Genomic DNA, 23,029 nt, shown 5'->3' with positions numbered 1-23,029 from the left:
TATGTTTATTTAAACTCACTTAAATTTTGAAAATATTTTGTAATCCCATATTAATTTGATACTTTCTCCTGGCATAAATTTCAACTAATCATATATGTTATAACTAATACAAAGTTATCATATTTTGATGTAAAAGATATAAAAGTCGTCATATTTTCTTAACGAACATATTATTATAAATCAGTCATAAGAGACTTAAATGGATAGTTGAAAGGATATGAGATGAAATATTTATATGTGATATACTCCTCTTTTTTTATAATTTTAAATAATAAATTTCCGAAACAAATTTTATTAATAAAAAACAGACACATTACGTTTCTATGGAAATTAATCTTTGTGTGGTATGGAGTTCCAAATATTTATCTTTGTTTTTCATGATACTAAAATATATATGTACTACTACACTAATTATATGCATTAGCTATGATAATGGTAATGACTTCTAGAATCATCACGAATGTGATAATATAAAAGAGTTCTTAAACAAGTAATAGGAATTCAACGAGTTAAAATGGATTAAAAATGAATAAAATAAATAATATATAAATAGAAAAACTATAAATCAATGTATTAAAATTTTGGATTAAAAGTAATATTTTAATATTTTATGTGAATTTATTTATGATTTATTGGTGTCTATTATCTTTGATGTCTTGTACTGAAATAATAATGATATGCCATTTTAACTTATTTTAGTGACAGCTGGAAAATGATATAGAGTAGTAGTTGAATAATTCTAACGTTTAAAAATTTGTAACTCTTCTATTTTAAAAACAAACTAAATTAAAAGTTTTACATTTGCTAAAAATAAGTGAGATGATGAATTATTAAATTTATTGTCTTAAACTTTGGATTGACAATAATGTGATGATTTTTTAAATTCAAGGATTTATCATCCGAATAAATGACCGTCCAAACTCAATAACACATATATACTTTAAAAAAAACTTATATTTTTAAAATATATTTCACTAATCAAAATTGAAATTGAGATATACTGATGTATTAAAATTAGGATAGAAAGGAAATATTTGCCTTGTGAAATAATTTTTGAAAGAAAAAAGCATAAGCTATAGTAATTTACATAGTATTAAACAAACTTTTACCTCTTTCCACTTTCTGTAACATTGACCCAAAAAAAGCCAATTTAATAATATCATTGCTGTGAAATCAACATATCTGAAAAAAATAATATGTTCCTTGCTCCCGTGGGCATAAAATAATGCACCATAATGCACCTCGAGAATTTGTGCGTGCTGTGATACAAATATATAATATATCCATTTTTCTAACTTTTATTTTCAGAGTTGTATTAAAAAGTTAAAAGATAGTCTTAAATTATTTTATCATAATTTTAATTAAAATTTAATATATTTAAATTAAAATTTTATAATAATTTAAATTTAAGATTAAACATACTTAAATTTAATTTATAAAATAATACCAAAGATTATTTTTAACAAAACCTATAAAAAATTTTAAACTTACTTTTTTATAAAAATAATAAAACTTCGAAACATTGATAAACTCGAAATATGTTTTGTAATTTAATAAAACTTGAGTTAATCAGTATGTTATATTGTTCTATGAAAATATTTTGGTATTTTCGGTTAAAAATAACTAGATCTATTATTTAAAAAAAGTTATTGACACATTAATGATAAAAAAATGTCATAATATTATTTCACAATAATAATATTATAGTAGATAACTATATATTTGAGAAATTTAAGTAGAGTTTGACTACGATAATTTATTTTATTGAAAGAAAATGAAAATCATTTTGATATTTATATCTACTTGTGTAACATACCAAAATTATGAGAATACCCTACACTATTCATTCACTAAGAACTTTAAAACGTCTAACACCCTCAAAAATAGTAATAAAAAATATCGTGTAATATATAATATTTCAAAACACAAGTTAAATATACATAAATAAAAATATTTATAAAAGGAGAGTAGAGATCAAAGTTTTATAATTATATATAAAAGGACACATTTAATTTAACATGAAAAAATATAAATATTTTCTTTACCTAAAATTTTTTTCTTTAGATTTTTCAAATATAAATGTAAAACTATTGGACAAAAAATATAACAAAATTTTAATATATTTAAAAGGATTAATATTTTGATTGCAAAAAAAAATTATATAAGGAAAGAGAAAAGAAAAACATTACCATATATAGAAACTTATTATGGATGGAAACATCTCTTAATTCTTTAACTACCATGAGGTATGATCAGATTTTGCAAGAAATGAATTATAGAAGAAGACAAGTAGATAGAAGGGAGGGAGGATTTCAAATGTTAAAATATATTGTAAAAAGTTACAATTTAGTAAAAATGTTTTCTTATATTTATAAAACTTTTTAAATTATATTTCATTAAAATCAATTTATTAAAATTTAGTGATTTATTGGTATAATATACATAAAGTCATTTATATTAATATTTAAATTTTAAAAAATATTGTATTGTACTTATTATTACTTTATTTATAAAATATTATAATTATAAACATTAGTAAGTTTCTTAATAATTTATCACATTAGTATATTACATTAATAAATTGTATCATTACTATATTTTTATTACATAATTTTATTTTTATTGAATGATGAATGTTTAAAATTCTATTTTCCCAGTTATTAAATTTTTAATTAAAATATTTCACTTTAATTAGTAATTTTATTTTTTTAATAATTATTATTTTATACTATTTTTAATTATTTATAAAATTTTAAGTAATGCTTAATTTTAAAATATTCACTGTGTTGCGGCTAGTTAACATAAAGACACATGAAGTCACTTTTAATAGTTCAAATTTAATTAGATATATATTACTGTTAATTTAATTTTACTTGTAAATTGTTCAAATGTTGCTTTACTTATAAATTGTTCAGATTCAACCATCACTCTTAATATTTAGATACAGAACTCAAAATCATAGTATGTTTTTCTTTATATATTTAAAAGCTACATTGTTTATATTAACTTTTATTGAAATTAATATTTAATAATCGTCAGTGTATTTATTTTGACAATGTTAGGTATTAAAATCATTAAAATCTTAAATATGAACAAATAAAATGTTCGGGTTGAGTAAAGATGAAAAGCAAAACTTAAATAACATACAGGAAAGAAAACCTAGAAACACTTTTAAGTCAGAAATAATATCATAATTTCTTATATAATTTACTAATGACTCATTAATTTTAAATCCAAAAAATATCATAAAACTATATAAGACAAAAAAAAAAATCCAGAAATAGTTGGAGTCTTATTAAATATTATTCCCCAGTCTTTATTCAAGAAAATTATCTTAAAAGATACATCCATAAATATTTTAAATATAAAACACTAAAAATATTTTTAAACTATAAATTTTAACACGTAAAAACAATTTATCTATCCTAATTAGAAGCACAGAATTGTGCAAGAAAACACAAATGAATAAAGAATAAAGTATTTGGGTGTGTTGAAGCACGTGCACCCCGTCTTGGATGGGAGTGGCTTTTGCCGATACCCTGTATCTTGCCTCTGATGGGCGAAACGTGTCCAGGTCTCAAATCCAACGGTGCAAGTACAATTTGCATGTTTAACGAGTAGAAATTAAGAACTCACCCCTGGATCGATAATCAATTTTGATTGGTACGTTTGTCGGTTCACCAAATCCCAAGCCCTTCTTATGATATAAAACTCCCCAAAACATTCATCAAACCATCATCTTCTTCATCATCTTCTTCTTCTCTTTCTTTCACACACCATTTCTTTTTTACTATGGCTTTTGGCTTCAATTTCTCTATTCATTCCAAGTTCATGTGATGTGCAACTGTGATCCATGCTAGTGTATCATACAATTCAGTCCATGGATTCTAGTTTTCGTCTACAATTTTCAAAAGGAAAAAAAAACATGGTTTTATTTCCCTCATCTCTTTTGTCTATTTTCTTGCTTTGAATCTTACCCATTTGCTTTTTTTTTCATATACAAGTATTTTACAACTTTTACAATATTAGGGTTTCGGTTGAATGAATCATACATATATCAACCATTCCTTAATTCATGTAGGAGTTTTCATTGTCTTTAAATGGATAGATCTATATTATATATTGGTTTTTCGTACATAATATATATATATATATATATATATATATATATACTTTAATATTTTATTTTCTTTTTTATATAAATATATATATAATTTTAAAGATGTTGAAAATTTTACATTAATTGAACATAAGATGAATTTACAGTAAGTGTAAATGTTATTTTATAAACTAAACTTTTAAATTGTTTTAGTTTAGTTGTGAATTTTGGATTTGATTTGTGTTTACAGTTTTTACAGTGATATAGGCTTGCATGTTAAAAACATTTTTTTATACTAATAGTTTATGGTGTGTTAATTAGATGAACAATGATAAAATATGGTGATGTTGAGTGGTGATCTAAGAAATCATTGGAGTTCTGACTGGATAAGAAATTGATACACAACAACACACTTTATTTTTTGTTTGGTTTTGCAAAGAGTAACAAAACAAGTATATTTGTGAAAATTGAGGCTGCTTGGTCTAAAAAATAGGTTATATAGGATCATGTTCTTGAGCTGGGGATTTGTGTTCTGAGATTATTTGATACACTAGCACGGGTCACTGTTGTATGTCACGTCAAAAACATTGCAGTTCTACCATGAAATGCAGCAGAAGAATCTGTAAGATTTTGCAGGAAAGAGAAAAAGTGGTTGTGAAGAACAAGGTGGTGAGAAAGAAGCTACCACATATACAAATAAAGAAAAAGGTTTGTTTTTGGAACTTATTTAGGATGGTTTAGTTTTTATATGCTTGAGGGGACCAAGAAAAAAACCCTAAGGAAAGTTAAAAACCTGATTCTAGTAAAATGCTAGAAAAATGATGTTTTTCCTGTAAATGACAGAAGTTGTGTTTGTTTTTTTTATGAAACATGTTATGTTTTGGACTAAATTTTAACACCTTCATATATGTAAAGTAATTTTGAAGCTCAAGTTTTATTCACTCCACTTCTGGTAGAAAAAATCAGAGATGAAAGGATGAATAATGAAAGTGATAGGTGAAGCTGCTGATTGAAGAGAGAAAAAGAAAATAGAGTTTAGATAATTAAGATTAAAGAAAGTGAAAGAATTAATGTTTTTAACTTTATTAATTTTTAAATTATGTGAATTTTTAAATTATGTGAATGGAGTTGGAGGAGGAAGTATTTTTTAAATTTGTATGATAATGGTATAAAAGTTTTATCCTTCAATCACATTGTAACTATTACTCCAAATTTTTTCTGCTTTTTAGCACTTTTAATGGTTTTATGTTATAATTTTTTTATAGAGACAATATACAATATATAAAATTTTGAAATAATTACAAAATGTTAAAGTATATTATAAAAATATATTGCAAAAACTATAAAAAAAAAAAAGATATACTTGAAATTGTACCTTCAGCTAAATGGTGGCAAGTTCTCAACCACAAATAATAAAACTTTTTAACTGTTACAAATGATCAATTTAAAATAAACAGTTTACTTTGTTAATATAGATAATAATAACATGAAATGCATCTATATTATTGTTATGAATTATTTCCTACTTTAATGAGAAACATTTATTTGTTATCACCACTCTCATAGTTGGTATTATTAATCATATATTTCTCTAATTATGTCTAATAGTTTGAACAGTTTCAACTGTCCTAAAAAACAGTGATAGACAAGGACAACTTACACATAGAACTGAATAAAAAATTAAATTCTCGGGTATCATGCATCTTTATTTTATTATTATTTTATCTATCTATGTGTTCATTGTTGCACAATAATCTACCAATATCATGTAATTTAGAAAAAAATATTAAAATGGATGAATTTTTTAAAAATTATGAAGATGGGTAATTTGTATCTTAATGATTCTAAGAAAAATAAAATCAGGCAAGATGTCAATGGATGACATGTAACTTATTGATAACTTGAAAATTAAAGCACAACATTCATAAACTGTTTAAATTGACAAATTAAGAATTAATATTATTTATTTTATTAATCATTATTAAATTGAAAAGAATGAATGATTATTCTATTCAAAATGATAAATTGATCATAATGTTATTTATTTATACTAATTATAAAAATTATAAAAATTAAATAATTATTTAATTTTTAAAATTAATTATAACTAATACAAATAAATAAAATGAATGACAAATTTATCAATTTAAATAATTTAAGAGGAATTTGTACTTGTCATATTAGATTTCAATAATAATGAATTATAATTAAATTGGTATCAATGATTTCCGTTTAATTTTGTGTAAATTTTAAAAATTTATCCATTTCCGAAAAAATTGACCTATTTATTAATTTTGTTTTCAGATTGCGCAAACTTAATAAAAATCTCACCATTTTTCACACCAATATTTAGAATAAAAAAAAATTAATATACTAGCTAATATGATTGATTTTCACATGATAAAATCTTTCGTGTTTTTTTTTAAATACTTGTCTAGTAGGTGTGGATAATATATTAACTTCGTAATGTATCAGTTTAAATGTTTAAAACTTAAGCAGATAAAAGCAATTATTAATAGTGTAAAATTTTAAGAACTTAAAATTATATATATATATATATATATATATATATATATATAGTTTTATTATTACAAAAAATAATGGAAAAAAATTACTTTTTACAATATTAATAATGTAAATTATTTATCAATTTTTCAATTATTACATTTTATTAAAAGAATCTCTTCTGTGTTTTTTTTAAACAATGAAAGACAAACTTAAAGCTTTATAACATTATTCTGTGGGGTGCAGATAGTAATTTTGTGATGCGAAAATTATAGTTTGAAAATATCTTTTTCTTTTATAACCCACCCTTTAATTTAGTTAATCTTTTTTCACTCTCTTTCAATTCTTATTTTTCCTCTTAACATAAATGTTTATCTTATAGGTTCGATATTCATACACAAAAAACACAACATCATTTAATATTTTAATATCAAATAATTTAGATGTAAAAATCAATGTAAGATTACATAAAAGTACTTAATATTTTAATATCAAATGATTTAGATGTAAAAATCAATATTTATATAAGATTACATAAAAGTACGATGTAAATAAGACAAAATTTTGTATTAAAGCAATTTTTTCTTTTTTGGCATTGTAAATTGTGAATACGGTATATTTTCAAGTTCTACAAAATGATGATTTTTCTTTTCTTCATAATGTTACTGGATTAACTGAAATTTTTGTCTAATATTTGTTGGTATAATCAATTTAAAATTATTGAAACTACTAGATTTGAAGGTTCCAAATATTTTTTTTTCTTAAATTAAAAATAAATAAATCTTTTGATGACGCTTGAGTTCAAAAGTGAAGTGGAGAGTTTGATTAATGCATTTAGAGAGTTTTGAGTTTATATTTAGTATGTTATATTGTTTTTCATTAATATGACGAACGAAAAATACTATCTAAATCTATGTGCATTGGCACTAACTTAAAATAATTAAAAAAAAAAGTATGGTTGTAGATTAAGATAATATTGCTAAAAATGTCGTTCGATATGAAGGTTGAGTTCATACTTCGAATAACACGTCATGCTGTTATAATATAAAAAAATGATAAAAGAACCAAAATGAAGAAATTTAAATAATTTATGAGTCATTTAAAGAAGTTATTTTAGTTGTTTTACATATGGTAGTTACTTCTTTAAGAAAATATAATCGAGCATTTAAAATGATATGAAAGTATTTTTAGATTGTTTTATTGAAATAAGTTAAAGTTATCAGAAGATAACGAGTTAAGAAAATATTATTTTAAAGTTTTACTCCACTTCTTCTCATAATAATTTATTAAATGTTGATTTTCAATTTTTTTCTTAATCCAAATTATTAAACTGAATTTGAACCATGAATTAATGACTTCTATTTGTGTAACAATCAAATTGGTAATATCAAATACTAATTAAGTCATTTTATAATTAATATATATATATATATATATATATATTAATAAAAATTTATTGACGAAAAACAATTATTAATAAAATAGTATTATTGATGGAAACAAATTATTACTAAAATAGAATTAGTCGACAAATTTTAGGAATTTAATTATGGACCAATATTTGTTTTTATTGGTAATAGATCTTTTAGAAAATTTGTCATTAAAGTATTTCTACTGCAAACAATATTTTTATTAGTAAAACGGGTGTTAGCTTTAGTTTTAGTTTTAGCTTTAATAAGGTGGTAAAATATGTCGCTAATGATTTTTCTTTTAAAGTTTGTTGATAAATTGTCTGCAATCTTTTTAAAATCTTTAATAAATTTATCATTAATTGAATTTTTGAAAATTCATCCATAATTTTTTAACAAATTTGTGAGTAATTTGGGTGTCAATTTTTCCGTCAAATCATAAAACATGTGTTATAAATTAAATAAAGATAGGTAAGAGAGAAAAATAAAAGAACACTGAGAATAAAGAGGAAGATGAGGAGAATGAGAAATGAAAAAGGGGAGTAAGAAGAAAAAGAGGAAAAAGTGGAGAAGAAGGAGAGGAAGGACCAAAGGTGGTGGAAGTAGTGATGACAATAACAACAATGACTACCAATGACAACGAAAAAGGACGAGGAGCATGAAGAAGAATAAGAGAAAGAAGAAAAAAATAGGAAAAAGAAAAGGAAGAAGACCAAATTGCAATATTTACAATATATTTTACGGACAAAAAAAAATTATCAGCAACTATTAATAGATATTTGTCGACAAATAATTATTGACATTTTCTTCTGTTAGTAATTATCGATATATAATTATTGACATATTTTTGGTCATTAATGATTACGAACGAATTGTTTGATCTATTGGTAAAATTTATTAACAAGCATTTTATCGTCGGATTTTTTACCGTCACTAAGTCTTTGTTGACAAATTTTGTGTGTTGATAAATCTAATTTTTTTAGCACTAGCCTATAGCATTTGTCAAAGAGAGTATCAAATAACTTAACTATTACTCACCATCCAAACTTGTACTATCTTTTGTTCATGTGTAACATACAATCATAATAAGAGAACAAACCATAATGATAAACAGAAAAAACAAGGTAACCTTATGACAATTGAAATTTATCATAAGTTAAAATATCTTATCAATACATCTCACTCAAATTCATATATACACTCTAGACTCGACATATGTAATTGAGTTAGATTATAATGAAGTCCTACATCTGTCTTAAACTCTTGTGCTTTATAGAGTCATTGCATTTGGACAAAGTTCTATCCATATGACATGATAAATTCTTATACCATCAATAGGACACGATACATTTCATACTACTTTCTTAGACTAAGAAGCTTTTTTTAACTCTTATCACCTAAACATCATTCTCTATATGAATTTGAGTGTTTGGTAAAGTTAGGATAACATCACATAAAAAATTCCTACTTAAATACATACATTAACATTATACAATATGGCAAATTCACTTAAGATTACTATATTCATACATATCATTCATATATAACATATTACAAAGATAATCCCAGTACATTTCTGGCATAAAATGGCCCTAGTTTTACTTTAACATCCATATGACCTAAGTCTTTCACTGAAGCTAATATGCCAAAATAGCTCCATAGGTTTAGATCACAAGACCATTCTACTATCTCTCCATCAAATTTTAAGTTCCCATTATCATCACTAACAAAATGTCCAGTATGATGGATCACAACTTTAATACGTTCATCATCCATGTTATATTATATATGAACCACTTGCTTTTAATACTGTACATTATGGGGGAGGGGGGGATTATTATTATTACACTCCCAACCACTCAAATGGGGGAACACTCACTAACGAAACACTCACACTGACAGGGAACAGGGGAACAAAGTAACATCCCCACTAAGGAAACACTCACACAAACAGGGGACCACTACTTTTAAACAATTCAAAAATGAAAAATCGGGACAATGTCTACACTGTACACAATTCAACATGCAAAATCGGGACCACAACGCATTATAAATAGTCAGAGAACAACACAAAACCCATTTCAGATTACTCATCCCTAAAACGAAGACGCAGTACGTCATAAACGCAAAAACTCATTATACCTTCACATGTCCCAAACAGAAAACCAACCACGAAAGGAAATTAACCTTAACTCGTGTCCACTTTCGGTTCGATTCGTCCACCTGCACGTGATTGTCTTTGTCGTTTTCTCTGAGATTGCAATTCCTCTTCTCACACTGACAAATGAAATCCCTAATTCGCAAATGAAATCCCTAGTTTCCTAAAGTAAACAATTAGATTGGTGTCACGTCAAACACTCTTATTTAAATAACAAAGTTCACGTAATCAAACAATACATATCAACATATTATTTGTGCACCACGTCAGCATTTGTTAATGCCGTATGTGAAAACTTAACGAACAGGACAAAATTGGCTCAATTTTTCAAATATTTGGACCAAATTGAAATAGTTGCAAATACGATGACCCACTTGAAATTTTCCAACAAATATGAGAACTATCCAATGGTTTAAACCATAATTTTATCAAGAAATTTATTAACATGATGTGTTGTATGGAAATTGGAGATGCATGGTAAAAGGTAAAAAGGTTCGAGATGTAGAATGAAATACCCTTTTATTCTTCATCATTTCAACCAAGAACCAAGCCATTCTCATTACACCTGTTTGTGGACTCCATCCACCAAATAACACGTCGATTGTTATTTCCCTAGATATATTGAAAAGTTAGAAAATCGAAATTCTAAAATAGTATCAAACATGTTATAAAAGATGAATTTTAAAATATAATTCAATATTATTTGGAAGCAACATTCTAAAATAACCATAAATGATATTACAGAATTATATTAACATCATTTATATAATTATGGATAAGATATTCTAAACATTAATATATTTCAGAATGCATAGTGCACATAGATATCTTCGTTATTTTAAATATGTTAGAAAAATTGGAATTGTGAGAAATAAATGAAAGGAGGTGAAGGGAGAATAGTTTGTGGGGGTGCAGATGAAAAATACCTCCCTCAATAGCAACTTAACTTGGAAAATTTCTTTCTGCACCAAATAATTTTAATATTTACCCCTTCTGAGTTGGTGAAATTTCCACCATAAGCAATTTAATTCCAGAAAAATAAATTTGAAATTTTTAAATTGATACAGTTGCAGATTGAAATTATAGAGGCGCAAGAATAAACTACCTTAACTTGGAGAGTAATATCTCAAAGGCCCAAATTTCTCAAATTTCTTAAAGGCCCAAAACCTAGTAACCCATTTCAAGAGACATAGATGGTGTATGACATGTTCTCCATAAAACATTTTTAGAAAAAAGAGTAAGAAAAAATTAAAATTACTTTTTTATAATGTAATTTAAATAAATTCTCTCCCATGTATTTTACATTGTTTTAACTTGTATATAAGTTAATTTTAATTTGTAGAAAAACTTATTTCATTTTTTTTCTAACTTTTCTTTTCTAAAAGTGTATTGTAAGGGTTAGACAACCTACGTAATAATTCACACCAAGTAAATCAGACGATTCTGGAGAAGAGGAAACAGGTAAGCAGTGGAAGAATGCAACTGAACCAGCATGTAAGACCGAACCATTATAATAAGGGATGTCTGGCCTTATTCGATAGACAAGTTTTCTCTACAAGAATTAAGGTAAATAATAATTAGTAGTAATAGGATGAGATTAATAGGCTGAACTTCCGTATGGACAATTTGTTGACTTAAGCATAAGAGAACCTTTTGCAGATACCCCTTCAGACGGTGAAGTGAAGATGAAGACTGGAAGGAGTAGTTACCGGACGACATCAAAAGAGAAATTGTATAGGTGTTTGAAATTACTCGATCCCACGTCCAAAACAAAAAGTATTTATAAAAAAAATGTATGTTGAGAGAGTTTAAAAATTAACAAAATATAAAAATGATACTGAATTATTTTTTATTTTATACGTTGGAAATAAGAAATTAAATTGGTAAGAGTATTTGTACAGTTTTAATGCAAAAACAACCTTATAGTCTTTAAGGGTTCAGAGTGTGCAACCTTTTAATGCTAAAGACATATTACACTCACTCATGTATATTAATCAATGTTGAACATTATTTTTACATAAATGCTTTTACCTAAGAGCTTAAATTGCTGGCACATAATGTGGATAACTACTCACTACTTTCAATTGAAAACCTAATTAGATGTTACTTTCCTTCACCTACTACTACATTCACATTTAACAAAACACAAACTCATCTTCTTGCTTCTCTATAATTTCTTAAAAACCAACTTTCAAAATTCATATTTTTTTTTTGTAAAACATAATCCAAAATATATTCAAATAAAAATTAGAAACATTTCTAAATTTATATATTTTATATTACGTGATCCAATGAATAGATTGTTTGACTAGTATCAAAGTAAATTTTTAACAAAATTTTATGTTTATATTTATAATTAAAAAAAATCTTACTAATAATTATTAATAAGTTTTTAGACAAATTAATTCTTTATTTTATAAAATTAATAAATATTCTTTGAGCAAAGTTGTTATAAAGAAAAGGTTAAGTAGTCTTTTTTTTTTGTTCTAGTACTATGATAATTTTTTTTAGTCTATCATTATTTTGAATGTTCTTAATTTAATATAACATTCTTTAGAAAATTAGTTAAGAAAGCTCTTTAATCAAATTGATGATAATAATTGTATAATAATGACATGTAGTAAATAAAAAATGATATCTTATAAGCCAAAGTTGATTTATTGATGAAAAAACAAATGATATGAACTAAATTTAAGTTTGAAACTAACTTTCACATTAAGTAAAAATAGAAAATTGAATATCTTATAAAATTTAGAAGACCTATAAACTTGTTTTAAAGTTTTAGATTAAAGGTGATGTTAATCTTTTATGTAGTTTAGACTCAGGTTTCATTAGTGTTGTGTCTTCCTAATTAATTCTTTTATCAAAAAGCTCATCAATAGTATCAGGTCGATGGTTCATTTAGTGACCAACTCAGGCGAGTACAATATAGATGAAGAATCTTAGATAGCAGTATAAGAAGGTCGTCATTAAGATACTTGTGATTATGAATGTTTTCGATTGAGATAGAGTGTACCAATATGAAAAAGATTTTAGAGAAAAATAGTTTAAAATTTAAATCTGAGTCTAAGTTTTACATTAAATAAAAATGAGAAAGTTGGATATCTTATAAAATAAAAAACCTATTGATTTCCTTCAGATTTTGAATTAAAGATGATTTTAATAATTTATGTAGGTTGAACTTATCTAATTAGTATTCTATTTCTCTAATGATTTTTCTCCTTGAAATTTCTATCAAGGAATGTTACTAGCACATCGTTTTCACTGTAAATTTGACAGGAAAAAACTATATTTACTATTTTTTATTTTTAAATTTGGATGAAATTGAGATTAGGACCAAACTAAAAGAATCATTATTCTCTTCTCTTTTATGCGTAGCACACCACAGCCTACACACCAAATTGTGAGCTAAACGTTGAGAGTAATAATGCACGCAGAAAGTAAGGCCTAATAATATTAAGCATTTTCCAAGGTTCAACCCTATGCATTATTCTTCTTGCTTCACCTTTATATCGAATTCAATGCCTAATGTTTCATGCAACAAGACAATTCAATTTGAAATGCTTTTTCTTCCTTACCAAATCGGTGATTAATGGCTATAGCTATAAAAATAAGTTTGTGAGTAGGTTCTAAAAACTCGTCAAATGGACTAGGTTTGATTAACAAAACTTTTTTTTAAAATATATCAAAATGATATGTCAACTTTACATAGAATCAAAATGATCTTATATACAAATATTTTGATTCAACTTGTAAGAAATAAGTTCCTTTTCAAGTAACAATCTCTTTTTTAAATTATATAAAACTATGAGCTATTAAATTTAATTTTATATAAATAATGTGAAAATGTAATATTATAATTTAATTATCCAAAAACTAAAAATAATATTTTACAAGGTTTTAACCTTCAAAATAGAAAGTAAAAACAATATTTCAAAAACTATTTAAATTTAAAGTCCAAATCATACATAAAAATGACAGATACTTTTACTATCTTTGAAGAAAAAGAATCAAAATAATATTCTCTCAAAACATTTTTTAATAATTCATGTTGAACCAATTTTTACATTAATTCAACTCAAGATGAATTTTATGATTTAAATGGAGGGAATATTAAACTAGCTTGTCACTTTTCTTCCTCTTACAAATATTTTTATAAACAAAAATTGTATATTTTTTTATTTCTCTAATTAGTCATTTTCTTCAGTTAACATGAAGAGCATAAAGTTAGTCCTATCTAAATTTTTCTTACAATGCTATTGACAAAATCAGGCTTAAATTTTTAATAATCCTACAATTTTGTACTATTATTTTAGAATAGAAAAATAAATCAAGAAAAATTAGTCATTATTTTAAGGTGAGAATACATAGTATAGCAATAGAATTGAAGTGTTTCACAGTTAAAATGTGATTAATTATAACAATGAAATTAAAATTAATTGCTACATCCACTTAAATGCTATCAATAATTGAACTAATACTAATTAACAAATTAATCTACAAATTTAACTACAGTAACATTTTTTTACGAAATTAACTTTCACACTAGACAAGATAATTCATCCATATTCAAGATTTATCACAAAAAAGAGAAACTTTTCTTAATCAGTAACACATCAATCTGAAAGTATCAAACTGATATTTTGAAAAGTATATATTTTTTTTCTTTTGTAAATTGCAATGAGCTATGTGAACTATACAAAGTGAGAAAGAAGAGAGAAGAAAAAAAAGAAAAAAGAATCTACAAAACGAAACGGAAACGGACAAAAACACAAGCCCGTACCACGGTCCGCAAAATCAACGGTTGTGCGGGTTCCTGCCGAAATCCGCTAGCTTCCGCGACCGATTGGCGCAATACGACGCCGCAGATGATATGTGGTGGGGCCCACCAGCACCCATCTCCTGGCCCAATCCTTTACTATTATTGGTATTATTATTGTTATGGGTCCAATGCTGGTTCGGACTCGCCCGAACCAAAGGACTCAGACAGAACGCCATGCTCGTCGACAGTCCCTTGGCTCCGCCGCCGGCACTCATCCGAGACCGCCGATGTGCCGTTGCAGGCGTCGGATTCTGTCTCTGAGGCGAACACTCCGTCGAATTCCCGGAATCGGACCGCTCCTGCGCCGCCTCATCGCTTAAATCAGCCGCCGTTGACGGCGACATACCACGATCCGCGCGCCTGAATCTCCGTCTGTCGGTTTCTCCGCCTTTGTGGTGGCGCGTAGGGAGCATCGTCGTGAACCACGACGATCCCGTTGGCCGTTCCTCGTACGGTTCCCGACGCGCGGCCTCCGTCTTGTGCGATCTGCCACGGAAAATGTTCGAGAACATCCAGAACCTTCCGCCGCCGTGTCTCCGCTTCTCCGCCACAGCTCCGCCGTCGCGCGCGGCAGGTTTAGCCTGCGGCGTGCCGTAGAAGAGCCTCTCTCGGCGGCTGTCGCAGTCGGATTTTCTGCGCGAGACGTAGGGGGACACCGAGCGCGGGAAATTGATGGGCGCAGGTTTCTCCTCCGGCTTGGGCCGGGGAGATGCGTTTTCTCCGGATTGGGCATGGGCCTGGGCCTGGACCTGGGCTACGTAGATAGGGTGGAGACGTTCCCGGAGACACGAGGCGCAAACGCCGATTGTGCTGGTGAGGTCAGGTAAGTGCTTCTTACACCTCATTGTTGCGTTTTATTTAAAAATACGACACCGTTTCTTGTTTTAAATCTTGGTGGTAGCAATTGTGTCGTTGGGAGTTAGGAGAGAAAAGAAAAAGCGAAGGATCCGACGAAGAATTTAAAGGAATAAGCTTTGTCTTGTTCTTGCAAACAGAAATAAACAAACAAATAAAAAAGAGAGAAAGAGAGAGAGGGTTTGCTTAGTGTGGGTTTGAAGGTAAATAGAGAACGAGAAAAAAAAGAAAGAGAGAGAGAGAGAGAGAAAGAGAGGGTCAAAGAAAGTTACTTGGCATGATGGAAAAAGATGGAGGACCAGCTTTGTTAACAAGTTGGATAAGGAAAGGCTTTGCTTGATTACAACACCCCATTGCCCTCTGTCTTATTATTATCCATTAATTTTCCATTGCCTGCTTAATTAATTCATCAAAATAGTATATTTCATAAACTCTTACCATAACTGTCACAACTAATTCCTCTTCCTTCATGGAAATAAGCTTATTTTATTCATAAATGCTCATTAAACCCCATTAATTACATATCATTAAAACTCTTTACTTACTCCATAAATAACTTTTTCTTTTTTTATATAAATTTTCGTTTCTGCAATTATTAATATCCACAAACACCTCAAAATTATTATTTATTTTTAATTATGAAAATTGTTTTGTGTGTGAGATTATTTTATTTTAACATGTGCTGCTGCGCATGGATTAAGAAGTTTTTAAACAAGTAATCGGAAGGGTGTTGACTTTTCATTAGAGGTTTAAGATAAGATAATTATAATGATTAATTGATGTAATGTTTTGTCTCCGCGGCTTTTCTTGGTTTTCGATAAGATAAGAAATCGTTGGTTTTTCATTGTTTCTGGTTTGCTTTTCTGTTTTTTATTTCCTACTAGTATTTTCTAATTCGAGTTTATCATTCATAATCTTTTTAATTACGTGTTCGTGAGATTTCTTAACGTGTATTTGCTAGTGTGTTTTTTAACTAGATTAGTAAATTATATATTTAATTTATTTTAATTTAACAATCTCTTATTTAATTAATAGTTGTTTAATCACCAAGTCTATTCTTCCTTATTCATACCTGACCGGTGTTTTGCGGATTTGTTGACTTTTTTATCTAATAGTAATCTTTAAGATAAACGTATTTCGAATTTACTGGTCTTTAAGTCAAAAGACAAGATTTTTTTTTTTCGTAATTACGTTCAGACACATATATGTACGGTAAGGTGAATTTGTTTATTTATTATCTAATCAAGAAATTGCTGTATATAATAAATTTATTAATATTTAAACGGTTATTCCAAAGTTATATTAATAATACATTTTATTATAATAATGTATAAATTAAACTATAAAAAATTAAACAAATTTGTAAATATTTAAATTTTCGTATGTCAAACTTTCATTTTTCACTTTTTCACTGAATGTGTTCTGATTGAACCTTCATGGTGACGTAAATTTGTTGGACCTAGTCGTCTTTAAATAATTCATTTAAAAAATTGAATTTTTAACCAAATTAAAAGATTATTAAAAGATAGTGATACTTAGACAACAATTTTTTGACAACATTTTAATATTGTAATTCTGTTATTGGTTCAAAATTACTCTACAACAATAATAATAATCATAAATACTAACATGGACCAATCACAGAATGACACGTAGATAATGGTAAAATGTTGTCAAAAAATATTGTTAAAGTATTATTATCCATTATTAAACATGTACTTAGTCTTATTTTTATTTTTTTCTAAGATATTAGTGTTCTTACGTTGTTTCAGAACTATCTTGTGTCTTCACATTATTTCATCATTCGATTGAGAAATTTAGATACACGAATGTGACCACTAATTTCCAAATTAATTTCATGAAATTTAATATTATTATGAAATTAAATAAAAGACACTTTATTCTATACTATTATTGGAGTGCCAAACGAATTACATTTTTAACGAACAGAAGTACAGTTCCAGTATCATTATAACGACACTTTATGTTTCTCTTTTTCCGAAAATATCGGAATCCTCTCTTTGAAATTATTGTGCTTCAAACTTTACTTTATAATAATGAGAATAAGTGTCTACAAGATATTTATCTTACCCTCTTTTCACTCAACATAAATAAGCTTTACAGCTTTAGACAATGAAACAAAACTGCAAAAAGATAAATAAATTTTTAAGTATAATTTTAGTACTCACTATTAATTTGCTAATGATAGTTATTGATTACCAGTAAAAGTTTTTTAACACTAAATGACTTAATTTCTCTCAATAAAATAAACTAGAGCATATATTTTTTAATTAAAATTAATGGAAAGATATATAATTTAGAAATGTTACATAACACAATTTTTACAAATTAACTTATGTAAAACAAATTTTGACTTATTAAAGAATTAATTTTATTTTTTTTTCTACTTTTTATAATTTCTTTTTCATAATATTAAATCCTATCCGTAATTTCAAATCCAAAAGGATTCGTTTACTTTCAAAAGTTAATTTTCTTTATTTACAACTATATATAAGGGATATGCTGTTTTGGTATAAGCATTTATATATATCTTATTTTCATTATTATCAATATTTCTTTCATAACTTTATTTACAATTTTTAAATCACGTACAACCTTTAATAACACATTATATTCATTATTTATTGTATAATCACTGTTATCACTTTTGTTTTATATTATAGGTTTAATACGTATTTTGGTCCCTCTTTTCGTAGGGTCTGTTCAAATTGGTCCTACTTTTTTTCAAAAGTTCACTAAGATCCCACTTTTTGCAAAAACGATGCACGTTAGTCCTTTTTTAGGTTTAATACGTATTTTGGTCCCTCTTTTCGTAGGGTCTGTTCAAATTGGTCCTACTTTTTTTCAAAAGTTCCCTATTTTGATCCCTCTCAGTGAACTTTTCGTATTTTGGTGAGCTGTACATTTTGATCCCTCAAAAGTTCACCTCAACGAAAAATGTACAGCTCACCAAAATACGAAAAGTTCACTAAGAGGGATCAAAATAGGGAACTTTTGAAAAAAAGTAGGACCAATTTGAACAGACCCTACGAAAAGAGGGACCAAAATACGTATTAAACCTAAAAAAGGACTAACGTGCATCGTTTTTGCGAAAAGTGGGATCTTAGTGAACTTTTGAAAAAAAGTAGGATCAATTTGAACAGACCCTACGAAAAGAGGGACCAAAATACGTATTAAACCTATATTATAAAAGTATGCAGTACTTTTTTTTAATCTCACTAGTATGTAATAAGATTATTTAGTGAAAGGTGATACGAAAAGTAAGGAGCTGTATTTAGATTTTTAAATTGATGTACCTAATTGGTTGGTGAGTTATAACTCACTAAGTTAAAATATTGCAATTTAGGAGAAACAGATGTGTGAAAATTGGGACAAAAAAAAAAGAAAAAAACATTCAACTATACGATGCTAAAGTTTGTTTCTAAAACTTAACATTTTAGATTGTTTTTACCAAACACTTAGTTATATTCCTTACTTTTTTTCAACCGTTGTTGGTTGGAATTGGTACTTTATTTGGTGTAAATAGTTGTACATATGTATGTAGGTGTAATGTGGAAACAGTTTAACCTATTCAATTCGCATTTTTACTTTTCAGAAAGAGGGTAAGTATTTGCTATGCAGTTAATGCAAATAAAGCCATTTATTTATTATGTGTAAGAACTTTTGTTTTAATATTGCAGGACACTATTTATTTTGTTTGTTAACCGACACAAGCTTCTCGTTTACAATACAATTAAATTAAAAAAAAAACATTTCAAATTTATTATTTATTATTTCTTAGAAATTAAAATATGTATTATAGACAATAAAACCTTTGTTTTCTTCACATATTCGATTAGATATTTTTAATGTTTTCCCCTTTCTTCTAAGCTTTAATTATAATAATTTATATGCTTACAAAGGTTTATTTGTTATATATTTTAAGTGCAAAAAAGTAAATATTTATCATATATACCACGTTTTAAAATAATAAAAATATTAAAGAAAATATGCCATGCATTCATTATACAACTTTTTTTAGTATCATATCATTTTTCTTAAATCGACATTTCATCGCCACTTTAGGAGTTCACGTTTTTCTTCTCACACTTTCAAATTTTCCTAAATAGTTTAGAATGTCCTTTTGCTTTAATTCGGATAAAACTTAATTTTTCTCTCTTTTTATTCACCTCTCACACTTTCACTCTAATTAGTGTCAAACTCACATTTCTCTCTTTCACTCTCTCCCCTCCCCCACACACCAACCCTCCATCCCACAATAGTTCTTTTTTTCCTCCCACTCTCCATCCCACAACTTCATTGTCTTTGAGCCTACATAGTATAGTTAGATGTCTTGACATATGATGGTTTATCTAGGCCCATATGGATCACATCGAGATGGTGAAATTGTTTACCGTTGTCTATCAAAACGTGTGTTAAGACAATTTGGGTTTAAACAGTCTATCATGTAATCTCTAAATATTGTTCTAGAGACTGACTTGTCAACATTGATGATTGTGGGTTATGCTTCGCCGAGCAATGTGTTGGTCAATTCATTGCAACATCCCTCCATCTTCATGGGTTGTTGGATACCTGCAATGGTTCAAAAAGGTATCTCATCTTTATGTTATTCGTGGTGTTGAGGACAATCGATCGAGTCTTGTACACCAGCTTCGTTAGCATCTTCCAGATGACATTCTAGTGGCTAGGAGATCGAGGTCATAATTCAGTTTATCAATACTAACTAAAAAATGTTTATGTATTTATTTAATGAAACAATGTTATTAATTTGTTGTTGTTCTCGTGGTAGGACACTATCAGACACGTTGTGACTATCTTACAAAAGATGGTTGATTGTTGTGATATGAGTAAGGACACTATAGTATGAGACTGGACTAATGGGGCGTTATAGATGGTTTGTGAGGTGTTTAAAGAACATGTCCTCAATAGTAGAGGAGGTTGTAATGTACGAGACAAACGTTCATCTACATATGGATAACATGTTTATTTGATGTTGTTTTGAACTTGGTTTATTTACATGTATTAGCAGGGCTTTTATTGTGTATTACGTTGTTTTAAACTTTGTATTAATGTTTGGAACTGAAGAACTTAGTATTTATTATTTGCATTTATATAATGTGGCTACATGATACAAATATCAATCCTGCTAGAGGTCTACATAATTGATATTTATGCTCATCAATTATACAAATGTTTGCATCCTATTAACATAAAAGGATGATCACATCCGAACCTTGGGATAACAATGGGGTAGACAATATAATACCCACTATCCGAATAGGATAACATTATTGTAAGTGAATTTGTAAAGATAGAATTAATAAATAAAATGATTTTATATTAGTAGAAAATATTAATAGCTTTACTTGCGCAAAATGAAAACCATAAATGTCCTATACTAATTAGTAGATGTTGTCTTATATTGGAAGGTAATGTAATACGCAATTGAAAAATCGTAATATTTTGAATTGGTGACAAACAAACTGATATGATATTATATCGATTAACAATAGTATAACTCATGTATGATATAATCATCTACTTGTCCATATTAGTATGTAATTAATAAGACAAATCGTTACAAAAAAAAGTAAAATTTAATAAGTGTAAAGCATAGCAAAAAGTATCCATGATTGTGAATCAATTAGCAAAGACTTCCCTAGTATTTTTATTTGAACAATACATATGTTTTTCTTCTAGGATGACCGTTAGCATTATCAAATCTTATAATCATAACAACAAAACCAAGATGAAAAGAAATTTCTCGAACCTACTGAATTAACTTATCACATGTAAGAAAAATCTCATTGATAGTGAAATTATCAATATAATCTCCCATGCACATTTCATTTATAACAAGAAAAGAAATATCATATAAAACTCTCATTTACTTATAGTTTCATACAATTTAAAGGATAATCTTTCATCTTAATTACCAACACTTTAACCATCTACAATGTGACATGAGCATACAATATCTCACTTGTTGAATAATAATAACTAAAATAGAAATCAATAACAAATTCATAAAGCAAAGCACACAAAATAAGTAAAACTAAAAAAAATAAAGAACTAGATTTCGAAATATGAGAGACTCTTTATCTAGATTTCAAAATCCAGAAGATAACAAGATCAAATTTTAAGATTGGGAGAATAGAGAACAAATTTCAAATTTAGAAGAATTTTAAATCAGATTTTGAAATTAGAAAGAATAGAGAACCAGATTCAAAACCACGAGAATTTTAAATTTAATTTGAAATTTGAGAGATTAAGAAATCAGATTTCAAAATTCCATACACTCCTAGATCGGATAGAAAAATTCAATACACTCCTAAACCTAATTTTGAAACTTGGGACACTCTAAAATTGAATTTCAAATTTTAAGAAACTCCTAAACTAGATTTTTAATTCTAAGACAATTTTATATCGAAATTTGATATATTCAAAATTTACTCCTAAACCAAAATTTGAAATTTGGAGAGTCGTACACCGGATTTTGATATCCGGTATTTATTTTAAATCAGAGTTTCCATTCTTTAAACCAAATTTTAAAGAATAATTATGAAAAACTAAAAAAAAAAACGTGTAAATGAAAAATAAGGAAGTAAATACTTCACTCTTCAACCAAAATGAAGATGAAAAACGAAATCCTTTAAAGAAGAAGAAAAACACCATTGAAAAAGAAGAATAGGAAAATAACTTGGTTGAAAGGAAGAATAAGAATGCAAGAAGAGAAAAACGCTTTTACTGCGTGAAAATGACTTTAGAGTTGAGAGAAGTAAATATGACCGCTGGAATAGTAATATATGGATGGATAAACAATAATTACTGTTTATCTAATTAATTTAATAATATATATAATTTGGAAGTATAGGAAGAAAAACGTGGGAAAAAAAGCCCCTACTTTATAATTAGTTAATAGAAAAAAAAATACTTTACATTTTAAGTTTGGTTTGAATTAAAGGATGAAAAACGACAAGGGTAAAAAAGAAAATATTATTTGAATTAATAAAAAATGAGAAAAAATAATCTTTTATTAATATTTTATTTTAATGTATGTTAATTATTACTTATTATTATTATATTAAAAATATAAATATTAATAATACGTCTTAATCTATTATGTCCAAAATATAATCACTAACATTATATTTTACTTT

The 23,029-nt window shown here is 26.9% G+C and overlaps 1 protein-coding gene across 1 annotated transcript; it reads right to left on the bottom strand.

Moving 5' to 3' along the window:
• Positions 1 to 14,681: 14,681 nt before the first annotated feature.
• On the bottom strand, positions 14,682 to 16,042 carry LOC108347071 (uncharacterized). Its single transcript, XM_017586186.2, has one exon. It carries the CDS (start codon positions 15,836 to 15,838, stop codon positions 14,969 to 14,971), a length of 870 nt encoding a protein of 289 aa, XP_017441675.1. The 5' UTR covers positions 15,839 to 16,042; the 3' UTR covers positions 14,682 to 14,968.
• Between the last annotated feature and the right edge of the window lie 6,987 nt (positions 16,043 to 23,029).

The sequence above is a fragment of the Vigna angularis genome, chromosome 9 (genome assembly GCF_016808095.1).
Source record: "Vigna angularis cultivar LongXiaoDou No.4 chromosome 9, ASM1680809v1, whole genome shotgun sequence".
Lineage (NCBI taxonomy): Eukaryota > Viridiplantae > Streptophyta > Magnoliopsida > Fabales > Fabaceae > Vigna > Vigna angularis.
The sequence above is the reverse complement of the archived record's forward strand: the minus strand, read 5'-3'. Positions and strand labels throughout refer to the sequence as shown.

What these genes read in the sequence shown, in the direction of transcription:
- LOC108347071 (XM_017586186.2), bottom strand. Translation starts at nt 15,838, where the DNA reads ATGAGGTGTAAGAAGCACTTACCTGACCTCACCAGCACAATCGGCGTT.